Source organism: Caretta caretta, chromosome 7 (assembly GCF_965140235.1).
Source record: "Caretta caretta isolate rCarCar2 chromosome 7, rCarCar1.hap1, whole genome shotgun sequence".
Classification (NCBI taxonomy): domain Eukaryota; kingdom Metazoa; phylum Chordata; order Testudines; family Cheloniidae; genus Caretta; species Caretta caretta.
This window is the reverse complement of record NC_134212.1, coordinates 51295580-51317039: the sequence shown is the minus strand read 5'-3', so window position 1 is coordinate 51317039 and position 21460 is coordinate 51295580. Positions and strand designations below refer to the sequence as shown.

General features: G+C 49.0%; 1 protein-coding gene across 4 annotated transcripts in view; it reads right to left on the bottom strand.

Moving 5' to 3' along the window:
- Positions 1–653: 653 nt before the first annotated feature.
- The window catches only part of DAG1 (dystroglycan 1), a 115271-nt gene continuing 94464 nt past the window's right edge, over positions 654–21460 (bottom strand). For all 4 annotated transcript variants that reach the window (XM_048856520.2, XM_048856517.2, XM_048856522.2 and 1 more), the window contains exon 3: positions 654–5584. In XM_048856520.2, coding sequence (XP_048712477.1) covers positions 3176–5584 — 2409 coding nt within the window. In that variant the 3' untranslated portion in view covers positions 654–3175. The remainder of the gene's footprint in view (positions 5585–21460) is intronic.

Here is a 21460-nt window from a genome sequence, read left to right as displayed (position 1 = left end):
AATAGCCGCTGCATGAACAGAGCCCCACTGGGCTGTGTTCAAATCAGTGCTTCACTGAACTGGTTAAAATCTCATTCAAACCCTGTCTGGGATTCCTGTCTCCATCTAGTGGGCCCCTCAGGCCAGGACTAAGGCCCAGCATGGCATGGGGGTGAATTGGCATCACTGCTGCCCATGCTCTGCTCTGGAGATAAAGGGTTAAGGGCTCAAGTCTCCATGGACTTGCACAGATGGATGAGTGGGAGTCACACCCGTGGCCCTAAGGGCAGTGGCGGGTCTGATGTGTACCCAGCACCTCTCGGTTGCATGCTGGTGGCAGACTGGGATTCCCTGCAGTAACTCAAGAGCTTGTATTCTCTGTCTGCTTCACTCTTTCCTAGAGAGCACACAAATGGGAGAGGCTCTCATCTAAACAGACAGACTTACACACCCCGCCTTGCAGCGCCAGGCACAACTGAGGGCAAGCCAGCAGCTCTTAGTAAAAGCCCCCATGTCCCACAGCTAGCGGCAGAATACCCTCCGAGAGCTGCCCCCAAGCTCTGCTGGGCCTGGAATTACACCACAGCAGTTGCTCTACCCCAGGAGCCTGCTGGGTGGGTGACGCCTCACGATTGCGGCCAGCAGCGGAGGAAGAGTGCGTGAGCCCACTGCGGTGTAGTAAAGTACACGGGTTTATTTAGTTGATAGGATTCTTTACAGAATACAGAAAACATCTTTAAAATAATCATACAAGGAATAAAAACACAGCAGTAGTTGGTGAACACTTTTTTAATACAAGTCTCTCTCACCATTACAGTGTCTAGTGGCATAAACAAACAGCACTGGTGCTAAGGGGAAGGCGGCCGCTGAGAATGCCATTATTATTCTGTTCACTGCCCCTTCGCCTCCAGTTTCTATGGTGACAGGTAGGCCCAGGCCTGACATATGTGCGCCTGCGCATGGCCAGTATGGAGAGGCTGCGGTTGCTAGGGACAACGGCACTGTTTGGGAGTCTGTTCCAACTTGCGCATGTGAGGATAACTTCAGGACTGCTGAAGAGGCACCCAAAATGTACCGCTGCCAGCTCAGCCCTCCCAATCTACTCCCAGCTGCAAAGGGCTTCCAGACACAGCTCTAGGCGCAGCACAAAGCCAGCAGAGCATCTGGGTGACGACACTCCCACTCCCCCTACTGCCAGAGAGGAAAAGATGGGCCAGTGCTCTCTTAGGAAGCCTGCTCAGCTTCAGCACTCCTGCAAGGGGGGAGTGGGGGAGGAGTCACAGTTGGTGTGGGGTAAAGCCAGCACCACTAAAACCCTGCCTGAGGTGCACTTTGCAGCCACCCCGACCTCACTCCTCCCATGCCCCTGTAGGTGCAGAAGCAGAGAGTGCCGAGCTAAGGCCCTAACAAGATTAGACTAGTGTTTGCTTTTGACAGGCAAACTCCCTTGAAGTCGAGAAAAGGGATGATGGGAAATGCCAGCCTAGCAATTAAGAGGTGAAGGTCATTTTCTCCAGTCACCTACTGGTGTGTAACTTGGCCACGTCAGCACACAAACATACTTTGCAAAACAGTCAATATGGCTTAAAGTGTCTGTTTGGTGTGCAAAGTCAGCCAGAACCTGCCCAGCCAGCCCTGGCCAGGGCAGGGCCACATTATTGCAAAGGGTTTTTCCTCCCTCTAAATGTACCAAAAATAGTTCTCAAACGGTCAAGAAAAATCCATGCTTAAAATGATTTAGTTCAAAGGAAAAAAGCACAGGAGCAGCCTACAGGGCAACCCCAACCTTGCAGGAGATATGATGGAAGTTCATTTTAAAAAGGCAAGAAACCTAGACATGGCTCTATTATTTAACAATGACTAAGAGACAGAACTCAAAGTGAGCAAAGCAGCCAGTCCCATGGAGTTGATACTATGAAGCTAAGCTCATACAAACTGCTGTCAGCGTTACCATTTTTAATTATTTTTTAATAAAACAATTTGAGGCTTTATCAAAAATTTAGTAAAAAATTAGATTTGAGAGTTTTACTCTGAGCCATTTCTGGCACTTCGGAGATCCCAACCGCCAGCGTAATGTGCGCACGAGTGTGAGGGTGGTGCAGAACAAGTGGGTTGGGATAGCAAGAGGGGATGGATGAGAAGCTGTGCCAATACTATGCTCAAGGAGAAGTGAGGAGATAGCAACACATTACATAAAAATATTGCATCTTTGCCAAAACACCTCAAAGTGTGTCAAACCCCAGCACTTACTACTTACATGGAGAAGTGGGGCAGCATAAAACCTTCCCCCATTCCTGGCAGAGCTCCCCACTGCTGGCCTGCTCACACCACAGCCATGCAGCCCACCGTGGAGATGCTGCCCCTTTGAGCCTGACTGAGCCCCACTCTCTGTTACCCAATGGATGTTTTCCAGGCTGTTCTGAGGCACCAAGTTCTGTTCTCCAGCAGCATGGGGACGGGCAGGGTGATCTCGGCAGGCCAGCAACAGCCTATGTGGAGGCAGGGAGTTTCCTGGCCGCTTGGCAAAGGGTGCCCACACCCAGGCTAATGACAATTTTACAATATGTGAAAAAATAGGATTCCTCTGATAAAAACACTGGCTAGGTCCATCCTCTAACTGGGTTTGAAACACCTCTGGAGCTGATTTTTAGCAAAGTACTTCCCCTCCCCCGTCCCAAAAACTACACAGACAACTTTAGGTAAACAGCAGAATAAATGTAAAAACTCAGCCTTGACTTCAGAAAGTCCCTTAAATGTCATTATTTGTAGGCTATCTTTCATGTTATGTCCTGTTGCTAGACACACGTGAATAGAAAAAAAAAACAGTACAGTTAGTGTTAAAGGCAAACAGCAGAGCCTCAGAGTGCCACCCCCTATGCTGCCTGCACATCCAGCCATCTCTCTCCCTTTTCACCAGTCCGCGGACGCGTCGAGAAGCCTGCCATCAGAAATACATTTGAGCCAAGAAGAATTTTCTATGAATAAAATAAAATAAAAGCTGTTAGGCAAAAATAAAATCAGTGTCCCAAAGTCTCCCCAGCACTCTGGTGAGCGAACATTTCCGGAGAGGGGCTGGCTGCGGTTTGGGATTCTGAGTGGTGTTTCTGGTTGGCAATGGATTTGCAGGCCATCAGTCCCTACAGACAACCCTGGCACGGGACTAGAGGCCCCTACTCCGCAAAGAATCTTTTATTCATTAAGGGGGGACGTATGGAGGTGGAGACCTGTAGGGGGTCATGTTCTTCGGGCGGGAGCCTTTACCCTCCATGGGTGCTGTGAAAGGTGGGGGAGGCTGGTATGGAGGTGCATTGGGGTCTTCATCCCGCAATGGAGTATATTCCCCGATGGTGTCCTGGTTCAAGGGGGTGGTCTCTGGCATGTTCTGGTTTGGGTACTCTGGAGGGGGGAGAGGGGCTTTCTCCTCCTGAAGGATCAGGGGCATGCTGGAGGAAGGGGGAGGTTTGGAGTCATCCAGCTCATCTGCGAATATGATTGGCACTCCCTTCTTGATGAAGGTGGCCTGATCTTCAATGGTGAGTTTGCCTTTTCTCTTCTTGCGATAACAGATCATGGCAATGATGCCAGCGATCAGCAGGATAGCAGCAACCACCACAGCAGGGATCACAGTGTGCAGGTACACGTCATCCTCACTGCTCTTCTCGGGGTCTTTACCTGCCAGCAAAGTTGGGGTGGCTTCAGAGATAATCCTGCTATCTCTAGCCACTGGAATAAATTGAATGTGCCTGCAGCTGCCGGAGCCAACCACAGATATGTTTATGGGCCTGAACTCTGGCTCTAAGGCATTGGAAAAGGCTGGGCTAGGACCACCAGAGTCATCAGAGATTCTTTTGCTTAAGGCTCTGATCTGTTCTTTTGGGCACGGGTCCAGAGGCAGAGTGTTGTTTGTCCACTCCACTACAATGGAGCCCTTGGTGATGTTTTGTAAGGTAATGGTGCTGCTGTTCCGGTCACCAAATGCAAAAGCCAGCTTCTTTACCAACTGAATCTTTTTATTGATGTCAGTGGCCACTGCATTGTGGTCTCCATGGAATTTGGCTTTGAATTTAACTGGAGACTTGTCCCCATGTGGCCGTTTGTGAACATGTATTTCAAAAGCATCCACTGCAGAGAGGCCACCTTTGTCCGTGGCGTACATGAAATACTCATGCTTACCTATGTGGCTGTGATCAGGCATTCCATACATTAGTTGACTAGTGCTATTGAACTGGACCCAGGAGTTTTCTTCCACCATTTTCTGCTCTTTCAGCTTTAGAGTCAATTGTAGTTTATCTGTAGTGGTGTCTTCTTTATCATAGAATGTATCGGAAGGTATTTTAACTTCAAAGTAAGTGCCTTCCCATGCATCCACCCTGTCAATGTGGTTTGTCAGCCTTGGCGGCTCATTTGGCTCCCACACACGGGAAGGACCACTAATGGTAGTGCGTATGCGGGTTGGAGGAGAGGGGGTTTCCAACTTAGTGATTGGTGATCTGGTCGTGCCAGGGGGCTTGGTAGGTCGAGGAGTTTTGGGTCTTCTGGTAGGCCTTCGAGTTGTAGCTGTAGAGGAATCTGTTGTTGATGGTGTGCCTAGTTTCAGAGTGGTAACTCTTGGTTTCTTAGTAGTGGTTGTGGGTGGTGTAACCACAGCAGTAGGCTCTACATATCCAGTCATCGTTGGGCGAATCTGCCCAGGGATAGTACTGGTGGCTTCTACTACTCTGGTTGGCTGAACTGGTCCTAGAGTTGGTGTCTGAACAATGGCTCCTCTTGTTCTAATAGTAACTGTAGGTTTCCTAGGTAACGGTATAGGCTCTCTTACTGGAGGAGCCGTTGTTTCTGTGGGTGGAGCAATGGCTGGGGATGTGGGAGTGGGAACAATTCTGGTTGGTGGTTCTTGGATAGCAGTTGTAGGTGGCCCGATGGCAGTGACAGGTGTAGGGGTGGCATTGATCTGCCGCCTTATCCTCTTAGGAAGATGAGGTTTCTTGTTAGCAATGTGCCAGCCAACAACAGGGTAGCCAAGATGGGCAGACATGGCACCTTCTTTAGCAGGAGCTTCAACATTGCTGATGTTGGGAACACTATTTTGGCTCAAAGAACATCCCAATTTCCATGAGAGTAAGGCCCCATTTTCCACCACCTTCTTTGCATTTCCTGGCCCAGCCATGAAGGCTGACATGTCAAAGAGTCTATTATTTACAACAGGAACCAACTTCATGTTATGAAGTTCCACCTCTGAAAAACGTTTCATTCGGTTTAAAAGTTCAACTCTTTGCTTTGGTGTCATTTTTGTTAAGTCAGCATCCAAAATTACAGTTAGGATTGTGACTGGTTCCTCTGTGCCACACATGAATGGTGCTGCCTCATTCTGGTCTTGGGAAGTCACTCGTACTGACTGAGGTTCATTGTGGTCTTCAGGGTGAACCTCAATGGAAAAGACATTGATGGTTTGGGGCACATAACTTCCATTGGGCTCCAGCTGCCCTGCATTCACTGAGATGTAATGCACACCCTTGTCAGTATCCAGGGGCAGACCTTCCAAGGTGCTACTCTTCGGTTCCCAATGCAACCAAGAAGGCAAGGAGTCTTTCCCCGCTTCAGATATCTATGGAAGAGAAGGAGAGGTATGGTAAGGTACTGTTGCCTTTTAGAAATTAGTAAAGAGACTAGTTTGATCACAATTAATGTTTACGTTACAGGCTATCAACAACTGATCTTGTAAGCACAACAGGTGTAAAAGGTAAATTTCTAGCCAGAATACCATGATTGATTTTTATTGCATGCATCTGCCCCCAAAACACTGAAGTGGCCTGAACAGAGGAACAAACCCAGTAGGTATTTTAAAATACTTTGTCAAAGGGCTCGTCTCCATGATGTAAGCTCCCAAGCACCAGTAGGCACCACTATATGGGATAAGTATGTTATTTTCTGCTAAGGCACAAGTGCAATTCCAGGGTGTGGTTACACAGCAAGACACCCAGAGCTGGCCTCTGACAGTCAACTTGGGCTCGCAGGGCTTGGGCTGTTCCATTGCTGTGTAGACTTTTGGGCTCAGGCTGGAGTCTGATCTCTGGGACCCTTCCACCTTGCAGAGCCCCGGAGACTGGAAGTCTACACAGCAACGACACAGCCCTGCAGCCCAAGACCAATGAGCCTGAGTTGGCTGGCACGGGCCAGCCAAAAGTGTTTAGTTGATATGTAGAACTATGAAGCTGAAATGTTTTATTATTCCAGCACTATCTGAGCTACAAATACCTAGTAGAACCACAAATTCAGATGCCAGAGTCCAAGTGGCTCTGAATTAAGCCATTAAAGAAAGATCTTTCTCACAATAGTACTGATTAAGCTAGTAAGTTTTCTGACTTTGTCACAGTTCATCTTCTTTCTGAAGTCTTCTAAAACCTAAGATGTCCAGAAGGAAAATATTGCATATCCACTTAGCTCATGCCCGCATCTGAGGCTCACAAGGATCTCCTGTCACTGGGGCGACTAACATGCCAGTTGCCCTTTTCATGTTTAGCTCTTGATAACAGCAGAAATGAATCATTAACACCATGCTGCTATTTCCAATGAAAAGGTTCTGCCCTTGGCTTTCCATCCTCCTGAGAGGACCAGAGGCCTGACTCTCCACTGCCTCCCCATACTCCTTGTGTGGCCATTTACACTAGGACAAAATGAGGGCCACCAGATCAGCATGGCAGCACTTACCTCTGAAGTGCAGAGGCACACAGCAGTGGAGAATGAAACCGGGTGGCATGACTGATCGCTGTTAACCTGTACTTGACAATCATTTTTGTTTGTACAAAAGGTTCAAGCCATTTGATAGGAATCAGTCCTCCTATTCAAAACGAGCCTACTATTCAGGAGTTTGACTTTCCTAGAACAGAAACAAAGGTGTGCTCCGGCCTGGCCCCCTGCACCCGAGAATTCAGAACATTTCATTTGCTGCTTTCCTGTAAGTTAATACTGGACGCTATTTTGTTATTTGTTGACTGACTTGGGGCCATGGTTAGTGGATCACTAACCTGAGTCTTTCCTTGAAATCCTGTTATGTAATTTAGGAGTGGAAAGTTAATGTAAGTGAAGATGGAACTGCTATGTGCTGAGAAGGAAGATCAAGTTAAAGGTAAGTGCACCTAATCACGCCAGCTCTTTCTAATGTATTTTTGATGTGATTCCTACTAGTCTTCCACCCCCATCTTCCCAGCACACACCTGCCCTGCACCTCTCCGATAACCCTGACCATACACGTCTTCATGTGGGGCACAGGAGGGGACAGACATAAATAAAGCTATTTCCCCCAAGTTCTCCTAGCCATTTAGTTCATTTAGTGAGAAGTTCTGAGTTTGTTCTGAAATGTCAGCCAGCAGACAGCATGCCTTACTTTGCCAATCATTCTATGTTACAAGGACTTTGCTTTCACTGCAAGCTGTTTGTCATCAGCACAGCTGACAGTCTGGAGAGATGCCAAAGTGCTTCCACCTCCCCCCACATATAAGGAAAAACCACATGTGCAAAGCCACAGTATCTACTTCTGTACCCATTCCTGCCTGCTCCGAAGCCCAGGTACTCGGCTCCCACTTACGGGACACCAACTGCACCTGCCAGGTGGCAGTTGTGTGCTTCCAGCACCCACTCAAGTTGTGGCAGCTCATGTTCTGTTTGTGTTATGGCCACTTCCCTCCATTCACAATGAAGAGCAGGCCTGACATACTGTGATGCGCTGTTTGCAAGGCTACTGCCACTCCCATTTCCCTCTGACTACGCAGCAAGCCCTAGGGTTCTGCAGCGAACTGGCAGTTTGCAGTGACTCAAACAAGGAAAAAAGAAAAGGAGTACTTGTGGCACCTTAGAGACTAACCAATTTATTTGAGCATGAGCTTTCGTGAGCTACAGCTCACTTCATCAGATGTTTACCGTGGAAACTGCAGCAGACTTTATATACACACAGAGAATATGAAACAATACCTCCTCCCACCTCACTGTCCTGCTGGTAATAGCTTATCTAAAGTGATCAACAGGTGGGCCATTTCCAGCACAAATCCAGGTTTTCTCACCCTCCACCCCCCCACACAAATTCACTCTCCTGCTGGTGCTAGCCCATCCAAAGTGACAACTCTTTACATAATCAAGTCGGGCTATTTCCTGCATAGATCCAGGTTTTCTCACATCCCCCCCACCCCCATACACACACAAACTCACTCTCCTGCTGGTAATAGCTCATCTAAACTGACCACTCTCCAAGTTTAAATCCAAGTTAAACCAGAACATCTGGGGGGGGGGGGGGGTAGGAAAAAACAAGAGGAAACAGGCTACCTTGCATAATGACTTAGCCACTCCCAGTCTCTATTCAAGCCTAAGTTAATTGTATCCAATTTGCAAATGAATTCCAATTCAACAGTTTCTCGCTGGAGTCTGGATTTGAAGTTTTTTTATTGTAATATCACAACTTTCATGTCTGTAATCGCGTGACCAGAGAGATTGAAGTGTTCTCCGACTGGTTTATGAATAATTCTTGACATCTGATTTGTGTCCATTTATTCTTTTATGTAGAGACTGTCCAGTTTGACCAATGTACATGGCAGAGGGGCATTGCTGGCACATGATGGCATATATCACATTGGTGGATGTGCAGGTGAACGAGCCTCTGATAGTGTGGCTGATGTTATTAGGCCCTGTGATGGTGTCCCCTGAATAGATATGTGGGCACAGTTGGCAACGGGCTTTGTTGCAAGGATAGGTTCCTGGGTTAGTGGTTCTGTTGTGTGGTATGTGGTTGCTGGTGAGTATTTGCTTCAGGTTGGGGGGCTGTCTGTAGGCAAGGACTGGCCTGTCTCCCAAGGTTTGTGAGAGTGTTGGGTCATCCTTCAGGATAGGTTGTAGATCCTTAATAATGCGTTGGAGGGGTTTTAGTTGGGGGCTGAAGGTGACGGCTAGTGGCGTTCTGTTATTTTCTTTGTTAGGCCTGTCCTGTAGTAGGAGACTTCTGGGAACTCTTCTGGCTCTATCAATCTGTTTCTTCACTTCCGCAGGTGGGTATTGTAGTTGTAAGAATGCTTGATAGAGCTCTTGTAGGTGTTTGTCTCTGTCTGAGGGGTTGGAGCAAATGCGGTTGTATCGCAGAGCTTGGCTGTAGACGATGGATCGTGTGGTGTGGTCAGGGTGAAAGCTGGAGGCATGCAGGTAGGAATAAGATCACGAAAGCTTATGCTCTAATAAATGTGTTAGTCTCTAAGGTGCCACAAGTACTCCTGTTCTTTTAACACCTAGGAAAGCCTACACAGAGCTCAATGAGAACTAGGAGGCAGCAGAGTGATGCAAGAATTAAGTTGCAGCTCCCACTACTCCAGCCTGCAGTTTCTAATGCTACAAGCAGCTTCCTTTCGCCACTGCGAGGTGTCCCCGTGCACAGGGAGATACTCAGGTTCCCTCGAGCCTGCTGGGTTTGCTGCAGCCTAATGCAGTGATGTGATTAAGCTCTCTCCAAGAAGGCCATTTTCATATCTCTGCAATTCTGTAAAGCTTACACATATTTCATAATCACGAGGTTTGAGAGCAGTTGAATAAGAGAGAGTTGGAATGCTGGAGCTGGCTACCAAGCACGAGGTCTCTTGCTTTAGATAGCTGAATGAAAAAGCACCAAGATCAGTCATTATTCACTGACTATATTAGCTAAAAGAAAAGGAGTACTTGTGGCACCTTAGAGACTAACACATGTATTTGAGCATAAGCTTTTGTGAGCTACAGCTTTCGTGAGCTACAGGGTGACAATTCCCTTCATGTGTGACAAGAGCAGACATGACATGCAACACTGAAAAGCCCTAGAGACTGCAGCAAGCAGAGCAAAGAGTATCAATGATTAGCAGCTGGACTAACAGAAATCCTTTTCCATTTGCAATTCAAACCAATGGGTCTGACTCTTGCTACCTCTGAGTTTTCACAGCTCTTTACTCCGCTGCTCAACTAACAGTGAAATTATGCACATTGCTTTGTACCCTATTGTAAGCAGAGAAAGCGCAGCAACCCAGTGGCAGTGATGGGCCTGTGCTAACAGGCCTCGTCTCCTGCTGACCTAAGCTTTCTACCTAGTTTTAGAATTTGGATACACGTTCTGGCAGCTAGCTGCAAAGTGCTGTCCCCTGAGAGCAGATCTGACACATGAAGTCAAGTCTTTAAATACAAAGCTAAGTCTCAACATAACATTTTATTTGTATGTATTATGTTTTCCGTAGATTTTACCTAGCCAAGATGGGCAGGGATATCCAAGAGAGTCCAGCGGAGGGCAACAAAAATTATTAGGGGACGAGGGCACATGACTTATGAGGAGAGGCTGAGGGAACTGGGCTTTTTTAGCCTGCAGCATGGAAGAGTGAGGGGGGATTTGATAGCACTCTTCAACTACCTGAAGGGGGGTTCCAAAGAGGATGGATCTAGACTGTTCTCAGTGGTACCAGATGACAGAACAAGGAGCAATATTTTCAAGTTGCAGTGGGGGAGGTCTAGGTTGGATATCAGAAAAAAAAGTTTCACTAGGAGGTGGTGAAGCACTGGAATGGGTTACCCAGGGCGGTAGTGGAATTTACATCCTTAGAGGGTTTTAAGGCCCAGCTTGACAAAGCCCTGGCTGGGATGATTTAGTTGAGGTTGGTCCTGCTTTGAGCAGGGGGTTGGACTAGATGATGTCCTGAGGTCCCTTCCAACCCTCATCTTCTATGATGCAACACCATGCTCTGGGTGGTCCTAAGTCTCTCTTTGCCAGAAGCTAGGAATGGGCGTCAGGGCCTGGATCACTTGATGACTGCCTGTTCTGGTCATTCCCTCTGAAGAACCTGGCACCGGCCACTGTCGGAAGACAGGATACTGGGCTACATGGACCATTGGTTTGACCCAGTATGGCTGTGCTTATAACAATGTTAAAAATATTAGAGCTGAAAAGTCAAGTGCTCCAAAGTTAGGAAGTGCCAGAGTTAGGGATGCCTGTACAACCTTAATTCTGCCCTCGTGTTTATTCAATTTGGATACAGCCTTTACTTACACAATCACTTTTTTCCACAGGACCCATGCCTCAAGCAGTGCACAATATGGATGGTGTTCAGAGAATGAGGCAACTGCTTAATATTTCATTTTATCCTCATTGTGTGCTCCAATATCTTATATACTGCACACCACCCGAAACCTGCACTGAATGTAGAACTGATTTCTCTGTGGCACTCATCACTGTGGTACAAATATCTCACAAACAATAAATCTGTTGTCACAATTCTGTTATTTCCATTTTACAGCAAGATTAAGGTCAAAATTTGCAAAAGTATTCACTGATTTTGGGAGTGTAACTTGAGACCCCCAGGGCCTGATTCTTCCGATGGGCTGAGCACCTACACCTTATATTGGCTTCTGGAATCACTGCCCAGCTCTGCCTCGTTCACCATCAATGCTGTGCACTGAATGTATAAAAAACAGGATGCAATCCTATAATTAAAGACTGGAGCATTGGGGGCCATTTCAGGTTGCAACAGCAACCCAAATTCTGGCATTTCCTAACTTTTAAGAGCTTGACTGTGCAGCCTTAATGTTCTTTTAATACCATTTCTTTTTGGATGCAGATCTTAATTTTACCCACATTTTGAGTGGATCTCAGCTCCAAGAAAATAGCAGCTGCTACTATGGGGTTTGAGTTTTCATGAAGGCCTCCCACAATACACAACCCAACTCTTCACCCAATGGCAGCAGTGAGCAGCATCAGAGATCCAAGTCGTATGGATGTTCACCTCCTTCCCAGTGACCTACTGTCTCTGAGAGTCTGCAGAGAGGTGCTGCTCACCTTAGTTGTCCTTCCCCTGATCAGTTCTCTCTCCTTCCCTCACAGGTATTTGAGACATTCCCCTTTTTCCTCAAGGGGCTGCTGCTCCTGCCGCACCCCTTACATGCAGCTATGTGGCTCCCTTTGGTTTGTCACAGCCTGATTCTGTCCTGCGATGTCACCATAGTAGCTACTGGGGGCAACACAGGCTTACATGGCTGAGTCTACTGGAGTAAAATTAGGATCTGCAATTTCCCCCGGGAATAGCAATGATGGAAACTGTAGTGTAGATGAGCACAGGATTTAAACCACAGCCAATGAGCCTGTTCCCTCTCCACTCCACAGCTTGCACCACTGCTACCACTTGTGGGGAACAGTGGGCCTCCATTTTTGTGAGAGCAGACATGGCAGGAAAGGACAGCATGAGACATTTGCTCACGAAGGCAGCAGCTGCACTGGGCAGATATTAAAATCGTTAGAATGCTGTGTGGCACATAACTCAGGTGTCAATGAATTGGAGCAGGAAATCCAAAGTCCTGCAGTTACAGATTCTGAGACAAGGAACCAAGCCAAAGCAGTGGCCTGCACCAGGCTGCTGATGGATCCTCCCAAGTCACTTAGAGGAGAGGAAAGTGATCAGGAACAGTCAGCATGGATTCACCAAGGGCAAGTCATGCCTGACTAATCTAATTGCCTTCTATGATGAGATAACTGGCTCTGTGGATGAGGGGAAAGCAGTGGACGTGTTGTTCCTTGACTTTGGCAAAGCTTTTGACACGGTCTCCCACAGTATTCTTGCCAGCAAGTTAAAGAAGTATGGGCTGGATGAATGGACGATAAGGTGGATAGAAAGTTGGCTAGATTGTCGGGCTCAACGGGTAGCAATCAATGGCTCCATGCCTAGTTGGCAGCCGGTACCAAGTGGAGTGCCCCCAGGGTCGGTCCTCAGGCCGGTATTGTTCAATATCTTCATTAATGATCTGGAAGATGGCGTGGATTGCACCCTCAGCAAGTTTGCAGATGACACTAAACTGGGAGGAGAGGTAGATACGCTGGAGGGTAGGGATAGGATACAGAGGGCCCTAGACAAATTAGAGGATTGGGCCAAAAGAAATCTGATGAGCTTCAACAAGGATAAGTGCAGAGTCTTGCACTTAGGACGGAAGAATCCCATGCACCGCTACAGACTAGGGACCGAATGGCTAGGCAACAGTTCTGCAGAAAAGGACCTAGGGATGACAGTGGACGAGAAGCTGGATATGAGTCAACAGTGTGCCCTTGTTGCCAAGAAGGCCAATGGCATTTTGGGATGTATAAGTAGGGGCACTGCCAGCAGAAGAGGAACGTGATCGTCCCCCTCTATTCGACATTGGCGAGGCCTCATCTGGAGTGTCCAGTTTTGGGCCCCACACTACAAAAAGGATGTGGAAAAATTGGAAAACATCCAGCGGAGGGCAACAAAAATGATTAGGGGACTGGAACACATGACTTATGAGGGGAGGCTGAGGGAACTGGGATTGTTTAGTGTGCGGAAGAGAAGAATGAGGGGGGATTTGATAGCTGCTTTCAACTACCTAAAGGGGGTTCCAAAGAAGATGGATCTAGACTGTTCTCAGTGGTAGCAGATGACAGAACAAGGAGTAATGGTCTCAAGTTGCAGTGGGGGAGGTTTAGGTTGGATATTAGGAAAAACTTTTTCACTAGGAGGGTGGTGAAGCACTGGAATGCGTTACCTAGGGAGGTGGTGGAATCTTCTTCTTTAGAGGTTTTTAAGGTCAGGCTTGACAAAGCCCTGGCTGGGATGATTTAGTTGGGGATTCGTCCTGCTTTGAGCAGGCAGTTGGACTAGATGACCTCCTGACGTCCCTTCCAACCCTGATATTCTATGATATTCAATGATTCTAAGTCACGGTGGGGAGTGAGTAGTCAGTGCTAGCTGCCTGGAATTCAGCTCTGAGATGTGTAGACATAGGAGATCATGCCCTAATCCAGCCTCTGTATAGCTGCCCATCTGCCTTGGGGAAAGAGGCATTTTTATGGCAATTTTCCCACCGTTCATGTGCATTGCAGCAAGGCAGAGAAACACCCAGCCTGAAGGGGAGCGCTGCTCTTTACCTGAGCTCAGCATGGCAACTGCAGCCTGCAAAAGCACAGGCCCAAGATATTGCTCTAGTCCCCAGGTAAAGCATCTGTGCAGCACATTGCCAGGTTACTATAAGATACCAGGTACAGGCAGCATGGTCCATGAAGCTAGTGATGGGTCAGCTGTAGCGGAATGTCTCCTGTCCCCCACCCTAAGCCACGTTATCAGCCTGCCAGAAAGCAGAGTCACGAAAAGGGAGTGAGGCCACAGGTTAAGGGGGGAGGAGTGGCTGAGGTTACTGTCCCCTACCTCACATCTAGGATGTGAGGGAAGCCACCTTACCCATGTGTGCCTTTCACAAAAGTAAGGGGAATTTTGCATCGTCTCCACAAGGTTCAGAAGCCAGGAAGAGAAAATATAATGAGATTTAGTTTACACTGAATGCAAAAGCCTGAGTCAGACTGTACCACCCTTATTCATGACAAAATTCACCACTGACTTCCAAGGGGCAACATATGGAGTGGGGGAGGGCAGAAACTCTGATTAAGTTAGGGCAAAGTTGTTAGTAAATTTAAGCATGTAAATGGCAGCCTAAAGAATCTGGTTCTTCTGGCAGCATTGCTTCAAACTATTTAAATTCCAATATACAAACTTGAGGATAAGAGAGTTTTACAGTTCATGGTTAACACATGTTGGGAAATATAAATTAAGGCTGCACATGCAACTTTAACTACGGCCCTTGTGTGCACATGACAATACATTCTAATTACATGATCACATGCTATTACTCCAACATACAATCTTTCCCGTAACCCTACTTTTTTTGTGACTGTGGACCACTCTGGCCATGCCAGAATGTCCAGGAAAGTTATTTCTATACAAGCTGCAAAGCAAATGTTGCCTCTTTCACTGCACAGTTCACGAGATGAACCTTACATGGCTGGATGTTGTACTGTGTTTGATAAATAGTCAGTACTCAGGTGTACCAGTAATGCATACATGTCTGGGGCAGAGTTTAAATGTGGGAGTTACCAGAGTTCTAGCCTTAGAATCATAGACTATCAGGGTTGGAAGCGACCTCAGGAGGTCATCTAGTTCAATCGCCTGCTCAAAGCAGGACCAACACCAGCTAAATCATCCCAGCCAGGGCTTTGTCAAGTTGGGCCTTAAAAACCCCTCAGGATGGAGATTCCACCAGCTCCCTAGGTAACCCATTCCAGTGCTTCACCACCCTCCTAGTGAAATAGTGTTTCCTAATATCCAACCTAAACCTCCCCCACCGCAACTTGAGATCATTTCTTGTTCAACCTTCCTGAGCTGAACATTAACACTGTTTTTCAAATGTAATGTCCTGGGGTGGGGGGGGGGGGAATTGATTTGAAAAAAGCATTTCCACACTCTGGAATAATTTCATCTCAAAAGATCCATTCTGCCCAGAGGCACTGTGAGGGACGTAGTGGAACCCTACATGTCGCAGTGACAGAGCTGGCATTAGGGGGCATGCTATCCTAGGGCCTGGGGTTGTGAGCTTCATGGTTTCCTACTTCAGGAAGTGGTGACTAGGAGGACAGGAGGAGACAGCAGAAATGGTGGCCAGAGCATTAACTCGATGAGAGACAGAGCCTGAAAGCTCTCACTGTTCTTGAAGGACATTTCTTCACAAAAGGTGTCCAGCACACAAAACCAGGGTGCTGTAGACAACTGCCATTTAAGGATCTGGAGACCTACCCGTGGAGTCTGAGTCAGTAAAACTGTACTGCAAGGTATTTGGGCCATAAGAAGTCAGAGGCCTGTGGTAATTCCTGTTCTGTTAAAGAAGAGGTCCCCAAAGTGGAACTGAGGAACTCAAAGCAAAGTTCCCTGGATTCACAGAAGCCTCTGCTGGTGGCCCAGAACCTGATGGACTGGCAAGACCCCGGCACACCCAGTTCCAGGCATCTTTCTTTTCAGACTTTGCACATGCCTAAACTTTGTGTGCTTTTGGACCTCAGGGTTAGCACACTTTGGATTCTCCCCATCCTCCTTTCTCTATGAAAGGTTAGACGTGGAGAATTACTGGAACACAGAGCTAAATCTTAGATGAGAAGTCACTGAGCCTGGACTTCAGAACAGACTCCAGTCGCTAAACTAAAGGAAGGAATATATGTAAATATAAACTTTGATACTAATTTATAAAATGGTAACACTCAACTGGGAGTCCTTAACTTAGCCACCTTGGTCCAGTTCAGAGTTCTGTTCTCCTCGAGGCACTCTGATAGCATGCCCCTAGTGCACAGAGCACAGTGTTTTCTGCACTCCCTTGTCATATTTGTGACAGTATGAACACTGGCAGAGTAAAGAGAACCCTGGACTCTGCTCTAGGAATGGGTTTTAAATACCATTTAAATGTATTTGTTAAGGCTACACACTGTTAATGATTTGAGATCACTTCATCAAGAGAAGCTTTCCAGTTTGCTCTGTACACAATCTCAGTGCCAAGTATTCAAACTCTACCATTTCCTTTAAGAGTTCTAGTTTTGAAATACCTCCTCTGTTACTTGAGAGAAAAAAGGCTGCCTTCATTTTCCAGTTATTTTGGAGACACTTATAAATGAGCCTTTAGTAGCTAAAGATCACACAAGCCTGGGGGCGTACCAAAGACCCATCTAACACAGAAAAGGACAGTTACAGACCTTTGGTAACGGTTGTTCGAAATGTGTTGCTCATGTCCATTCCACATTAGGTATGTGCGTGCTGCGTGCACCATTGCTGGAGATTTTTCCCTCAGTGGTATCCGTCGGGCTGGCTCTAGCGACCTCTGGAACTGCGCACATATGTGCCGGTATAAGGGGTTCCACCGGCCCCGCACCCTCTCAGTTCCTTCTTGCCATCAACTCCAGTAGCAGGGATGGAGCATTGGTCATGGAATGGACATGAGCCACACATCTCAAAGAACAACAGTTATGTAATATCAGTAACTGTTTTTTGGTTGAGTGCTTGCTCATATCTATTCCATACTATGTGACTCATACGTAGTACCTAAGGCGGTGGGGTTGGAGTTCATGGACATGTGTACTCCAACACTGCTCTCGCGAACCCAGCGTTATCTCGAGCCTGTTGGTGATGGCGTAGTACAGGGGTGGGCAAACTAAGGCCCAGGGGCTGCATCCGGCACTTCAGATATTTTAATCCAGCCCTTGAGCTCCCCCAAGGAGCAGGGTCTGGGGTTGCCCTGCTCCGACACTCCAGCTGGGGAGCGGGGTTGGAGCTTGCTCTGCTCCTTGCATACCGTGGCTCCGTGCAGCTCCTGGAAGCAGTGGCACAACCCCCCTCCAGCTCCTACAGGTAGGGGCAGCGAAGGGGCTTGGCACACTGCCCCCACTCCAAGTGCTGCCCCTGCAGCTCCCATTGGTTGGGAACCACGGCCAACGGGGAAGTGTGCAGAGCTGCCTAACTGCACCTCCATGCAGGAGCCAGAGGGCAGTCATGCCACTGCTTCTGGGAGCTGCTTGAGATAAGCGCCACCCAGAGCCTGCACCTCTGCCCCCCTCGCACTCCAATCCCCTGCCCCAGCCCATATCCCACTCCTGTCCTCCAAACCCCTTGATCCCAGCCCGGAGCACCCTCCTACACCCCAAACCCTCATCCCCAGCCCCACCTCAGAGCCTGCAACCTGAGCCAGAGCCCTCACACCCCCCCGCCCAACCGCCTGCCCCAGCCCGGAGCCCCCTCCCGCACACTGAACTCCTCATTTCTGGACCGACCACAGAACCCACACCCCCCAGCCGAAGCCCTTCCCCCTCCTACACCCAACCCCCAATTTTGTGAGCATTCATGGCCCTCCCTGCAATTTCCATACCCAGATGTGGCCCTTGGGTCAAAAAGTTTGCCGCCCTGGCATAGCTGGATGAGAAGGTTTGCACTAATGACCAGGTTGCGGCCCTACAGATGTGTTGAATCAGAACCTGGGCCAGAAACACTGCTGAAGAGGCCTCCGCTCTCATGGAATGAGTGGTCAGGATGGCAGATAGTGGAACATTTACCTGCTCATAACATGCCCAAATGCAGGAGGTTACTCAGAATGAGATGCTCTGGGTTGAAACAGGTAGGCCTTTCATCCTCTCTGCTATTGCCAGAAAAACTTGTGTGGATCTGTAAAAGGGTTTAGTCCTCTTAATGCAGAAGGTGAGGACATGCCTAACATCCAATGGGTGAAGCCATCGCTCTTCTGAATTCTTGTGTGGCTCCAGGAAGAAAACTGCCAGGAAAATGGCTTGGTTGCTATGGAACTGTGAGACTACCTTTGGTAGGAAGGCCGGATGGGGGTGCAGTTGAATCTTGTCCTTCAAGAACACCATGTATGGTGCTTCTCACAAAAGGGCCCTGATTTCAGAGACCCTTCTGGCTGAGGTAATATCTATCAGGAAGGCAACCTTCCAGGAGAGAAAGAGCAGAGGGCACAATGCTAGCAGCAAAAAGGGAGGGCCCGTGAGTTTCAACAGAACCAAGTTCAAACCCACAGAGGAATCAGTTAGCAAACGTGACAGTAAAGTCGGTAACCCCTCAAGAAATCAGACTGTCATTTTGTGAGATAAAACTGACCTACTGCCCACTGGCGGGAGGAAGGCTGAAACTGCTTCTGGGTGCACCTCGATTCATTCGGGGGCCAGACCTTGTTGTTTTAGGTGGAGCAAGTATTCCAAAATAAACTGAAGAGAAGACAGTCTGAGAAATGGCCATCCCCTCGAGGCCTATTGAAAAATGCTTCCACTTGGCAAAGTAGATAGCCCTACTGGACAGCTTCCTATTACCCAGGAAGACCTGCTGAACTTGTTCTGAACAAGCTTGCTCCTCCAGGTTCAGCCATGGAGCTTCCCTGCGGTCATGCGAGGGACCAGACATTCGGGTGGAATATACGGCCAATGCCTTGTGAGATCAGGTCCGGATGGAGTGGGAGCAGTAGTTGGGGTGCTACTGATTAGTCTAGCAACCCCAAAAAGCGGGCCAACTGTTGAGGCCTGAAGTGCTTCCTCAAAGGGGCCGGAGCATAGAGGCCCAGGGACCTGAGGGTAGTCCTTGAGTCCTTCAGGACGTGGAAATTGTATTTGTTTGCTCCGAAAATGAGGAGCCTTCGAAAGGGAGTTCCTGAATTGACTGCTGGACCTCCTGAGGTAGCCCCAAGGACTGCAGCCCAGAGCACTGCCTTATGGCCACTGCAGAAGCCATTGGCCTGGCTGCCACATTGGCTGCATCCAGGGCTGCTGTGAAAGAGGCTCTGGCAATGGTCTTTCCCTCCTCTAAGAGGGCAAAGAATGCCTGTCTTGAGTCCTAAGGCACGGAGTCTTTACATTTGGACGAGGAGTCTCATAAGTTGTAATTTTGCATCTCCCCAGCAGGGCTTGCTGGTTTGAGATACGTAGCTGTAGCCCACCTGTCAAATAAATGTTTCTCCCAAATAGATCAAGTTTCTTTGTGTCCTTCTGCTTAGGGGTAGCAACTTGCTTGGCCCTGTCTATTCCTCTTATTGGCTGCCGATACAACTAGGGACCTAGAAGGGGGGTGAGAGTATAGGTACTCGTACCTTTTGGCTGGCATGTAGTATTTCTTCTCTTCCCTCTTTGAAGTGGGAGGGAGAGAAGACAGGGTCTGCCACAGGTCTCTGACCTCACCCATTACCACCTTATTAATGGGCAGGGCCCCCATAGATAGTGCAGCTGCAGCCATAATGTCAATGAAGCTGTGGGATGATTCCTTGAGCTCCTCAACCTCTAGCCCCAGGGCAGCCGCTATCCTTTTTAGAAGCTCCTGATGGGCTTGAAAGTCATCTTGAGACAGCCTTGCCTGGGGAGGGGGAGGAGGAGGAGGAGGAAGAGGTATGTCCAGGGGGGACACTGCATTTCTACCACCTCAGTCTCAGTGCCAGGGTTGCATAGGTACTCCGGTGGGCCCAAGCAGGCCTTTTGAAGGTGCGGCCGAGGGTGCTTTTGAAGGTGCGGCTGAGGGTCCCACTTCGGATCCTGCTTCCTTTGTTTTCGGCCCAACTTCTTCAGCCTCAATTACCTCCACGTGGCCCATGTCTTGTGTATCAGTACTGGATTCGGTACCTGAGTCAGGGTCCGGTGCTGAGTGAAGCGGTGCAGGGGCCTTTCTCTCGGAAACAACTGAGTATGACCGGTAAGAAGATGGACCTGGTACCAGAGGAAACCCTCATGGGTTCCAGAATGGCCATTGTATAGGGCCTAGACCACTGTCCACCTGGCCAGTTACCGGTGGGGGGGAACCTGCACCGGGATTCAGTGGGATGTAGGACAGGTACTAGTGGCAGCTCTTGGGATGGGTGTAAGGCTCCACCTTGGACTCAGACGAGGAGTCCTCCCGAGGTGACTATGGGGGAGTGGTACCCCTCATTTCTGCAGATCAGAACTGAGGGTCTGGGGCAGGCAGCTAGAACCCCAGACCGGCAGTGGGCTGAGTGCTGCCAGTCTGGAGTCCTGGCCCTGTCCACACAGAGTAAGTACCTACCTAGTTCCCTGGTTCTAGCCATTCTCTTCCTCTCTCTGCACTGAGATGAGGGTGGTAGTGTGCTGAGAACAGGGCTGGGGGTGAAGAAGCAGGCTGGAGGTTGGGGTGCAGGGTCTGGCCAGGAGCTAGAATGAGGGAGGGGGCTCAGGAGGTTTGGGTGTGGAACGCTTACCTGGGCAGCTCCCATTTGGTGTGAGGCGTACAGGTGGGAATGTGTGTGTGTGTGTGTGTGTGTGTGCGCGCGCGCGCGCGCGCGCAGGAGCTCCTGTTTGGTGCTAAGGGTGGGAGTGGGGATGTGGGGGGTGCAAGAGTCACGGCATGGGGTGTGGTGGGGCTGGGTATGTGTGAGGAGGGTGCAGGAGTCAGGGCAGGGCGCTGGGTATGTGGGGGGGGTGCCGGAGTCAGGGCTGGGGTCGTGGAGGTGCTCCCAGCCCCCTGCGGCTCACGGCAGGGGGCTGGAGGGGATATGCCCTGATTCCACCCCCGACCCCAAGGTCCCCGGAGCAGAGAGCGTGCTGCGGCTCCACTTTTCCCTCTCCCCCTCCATGGCAAGGGCCATCAGCTGATCGGCCGCAGGGAGGGAGAGAAGGAGGGGCAGGAACCCTGCATGCTGGGGGAAGAAGTGGGAGGAGGGGGAAGCTCGCCTGCCCTGCAAGGAGAGAGTGGTGGGCGGAAAAGAGTGGGTTGGGCAGGATTTTTAGTGGCACGCTGCTGTCAGCCCAGGTCCAGCAGACAGCAGCGTGCCATTAAAAATTGGCACACGTGCCATAGGTTGCCAACCCCTGCCCTAGTCCTAGGTGTGTGTTCCCAGGGTGGGACTGGAGGGGACTCTCACCTTGCGTTCCAAGAGCGCTAGAGTGCTCCACCAGCAGCAGGCAGCTTTCATCTGTTCCTGTCGAGGGAATTTACCAACCCTTAGTGCCACTAGTTTGATCCTTTTTTGAATACAGGTAGAAAATTTCTTGTAGTCTACCCTGTGTCGTACTGCTTCAATTCTGGAAGATTTTGTTGGAGAAAGAGGTAAAACTAAGTGTTTGGGACTGAACTTCAAGATACTGCCGCCAGTTATTTTCACTTGTTCTCTACTGAGCACCTAA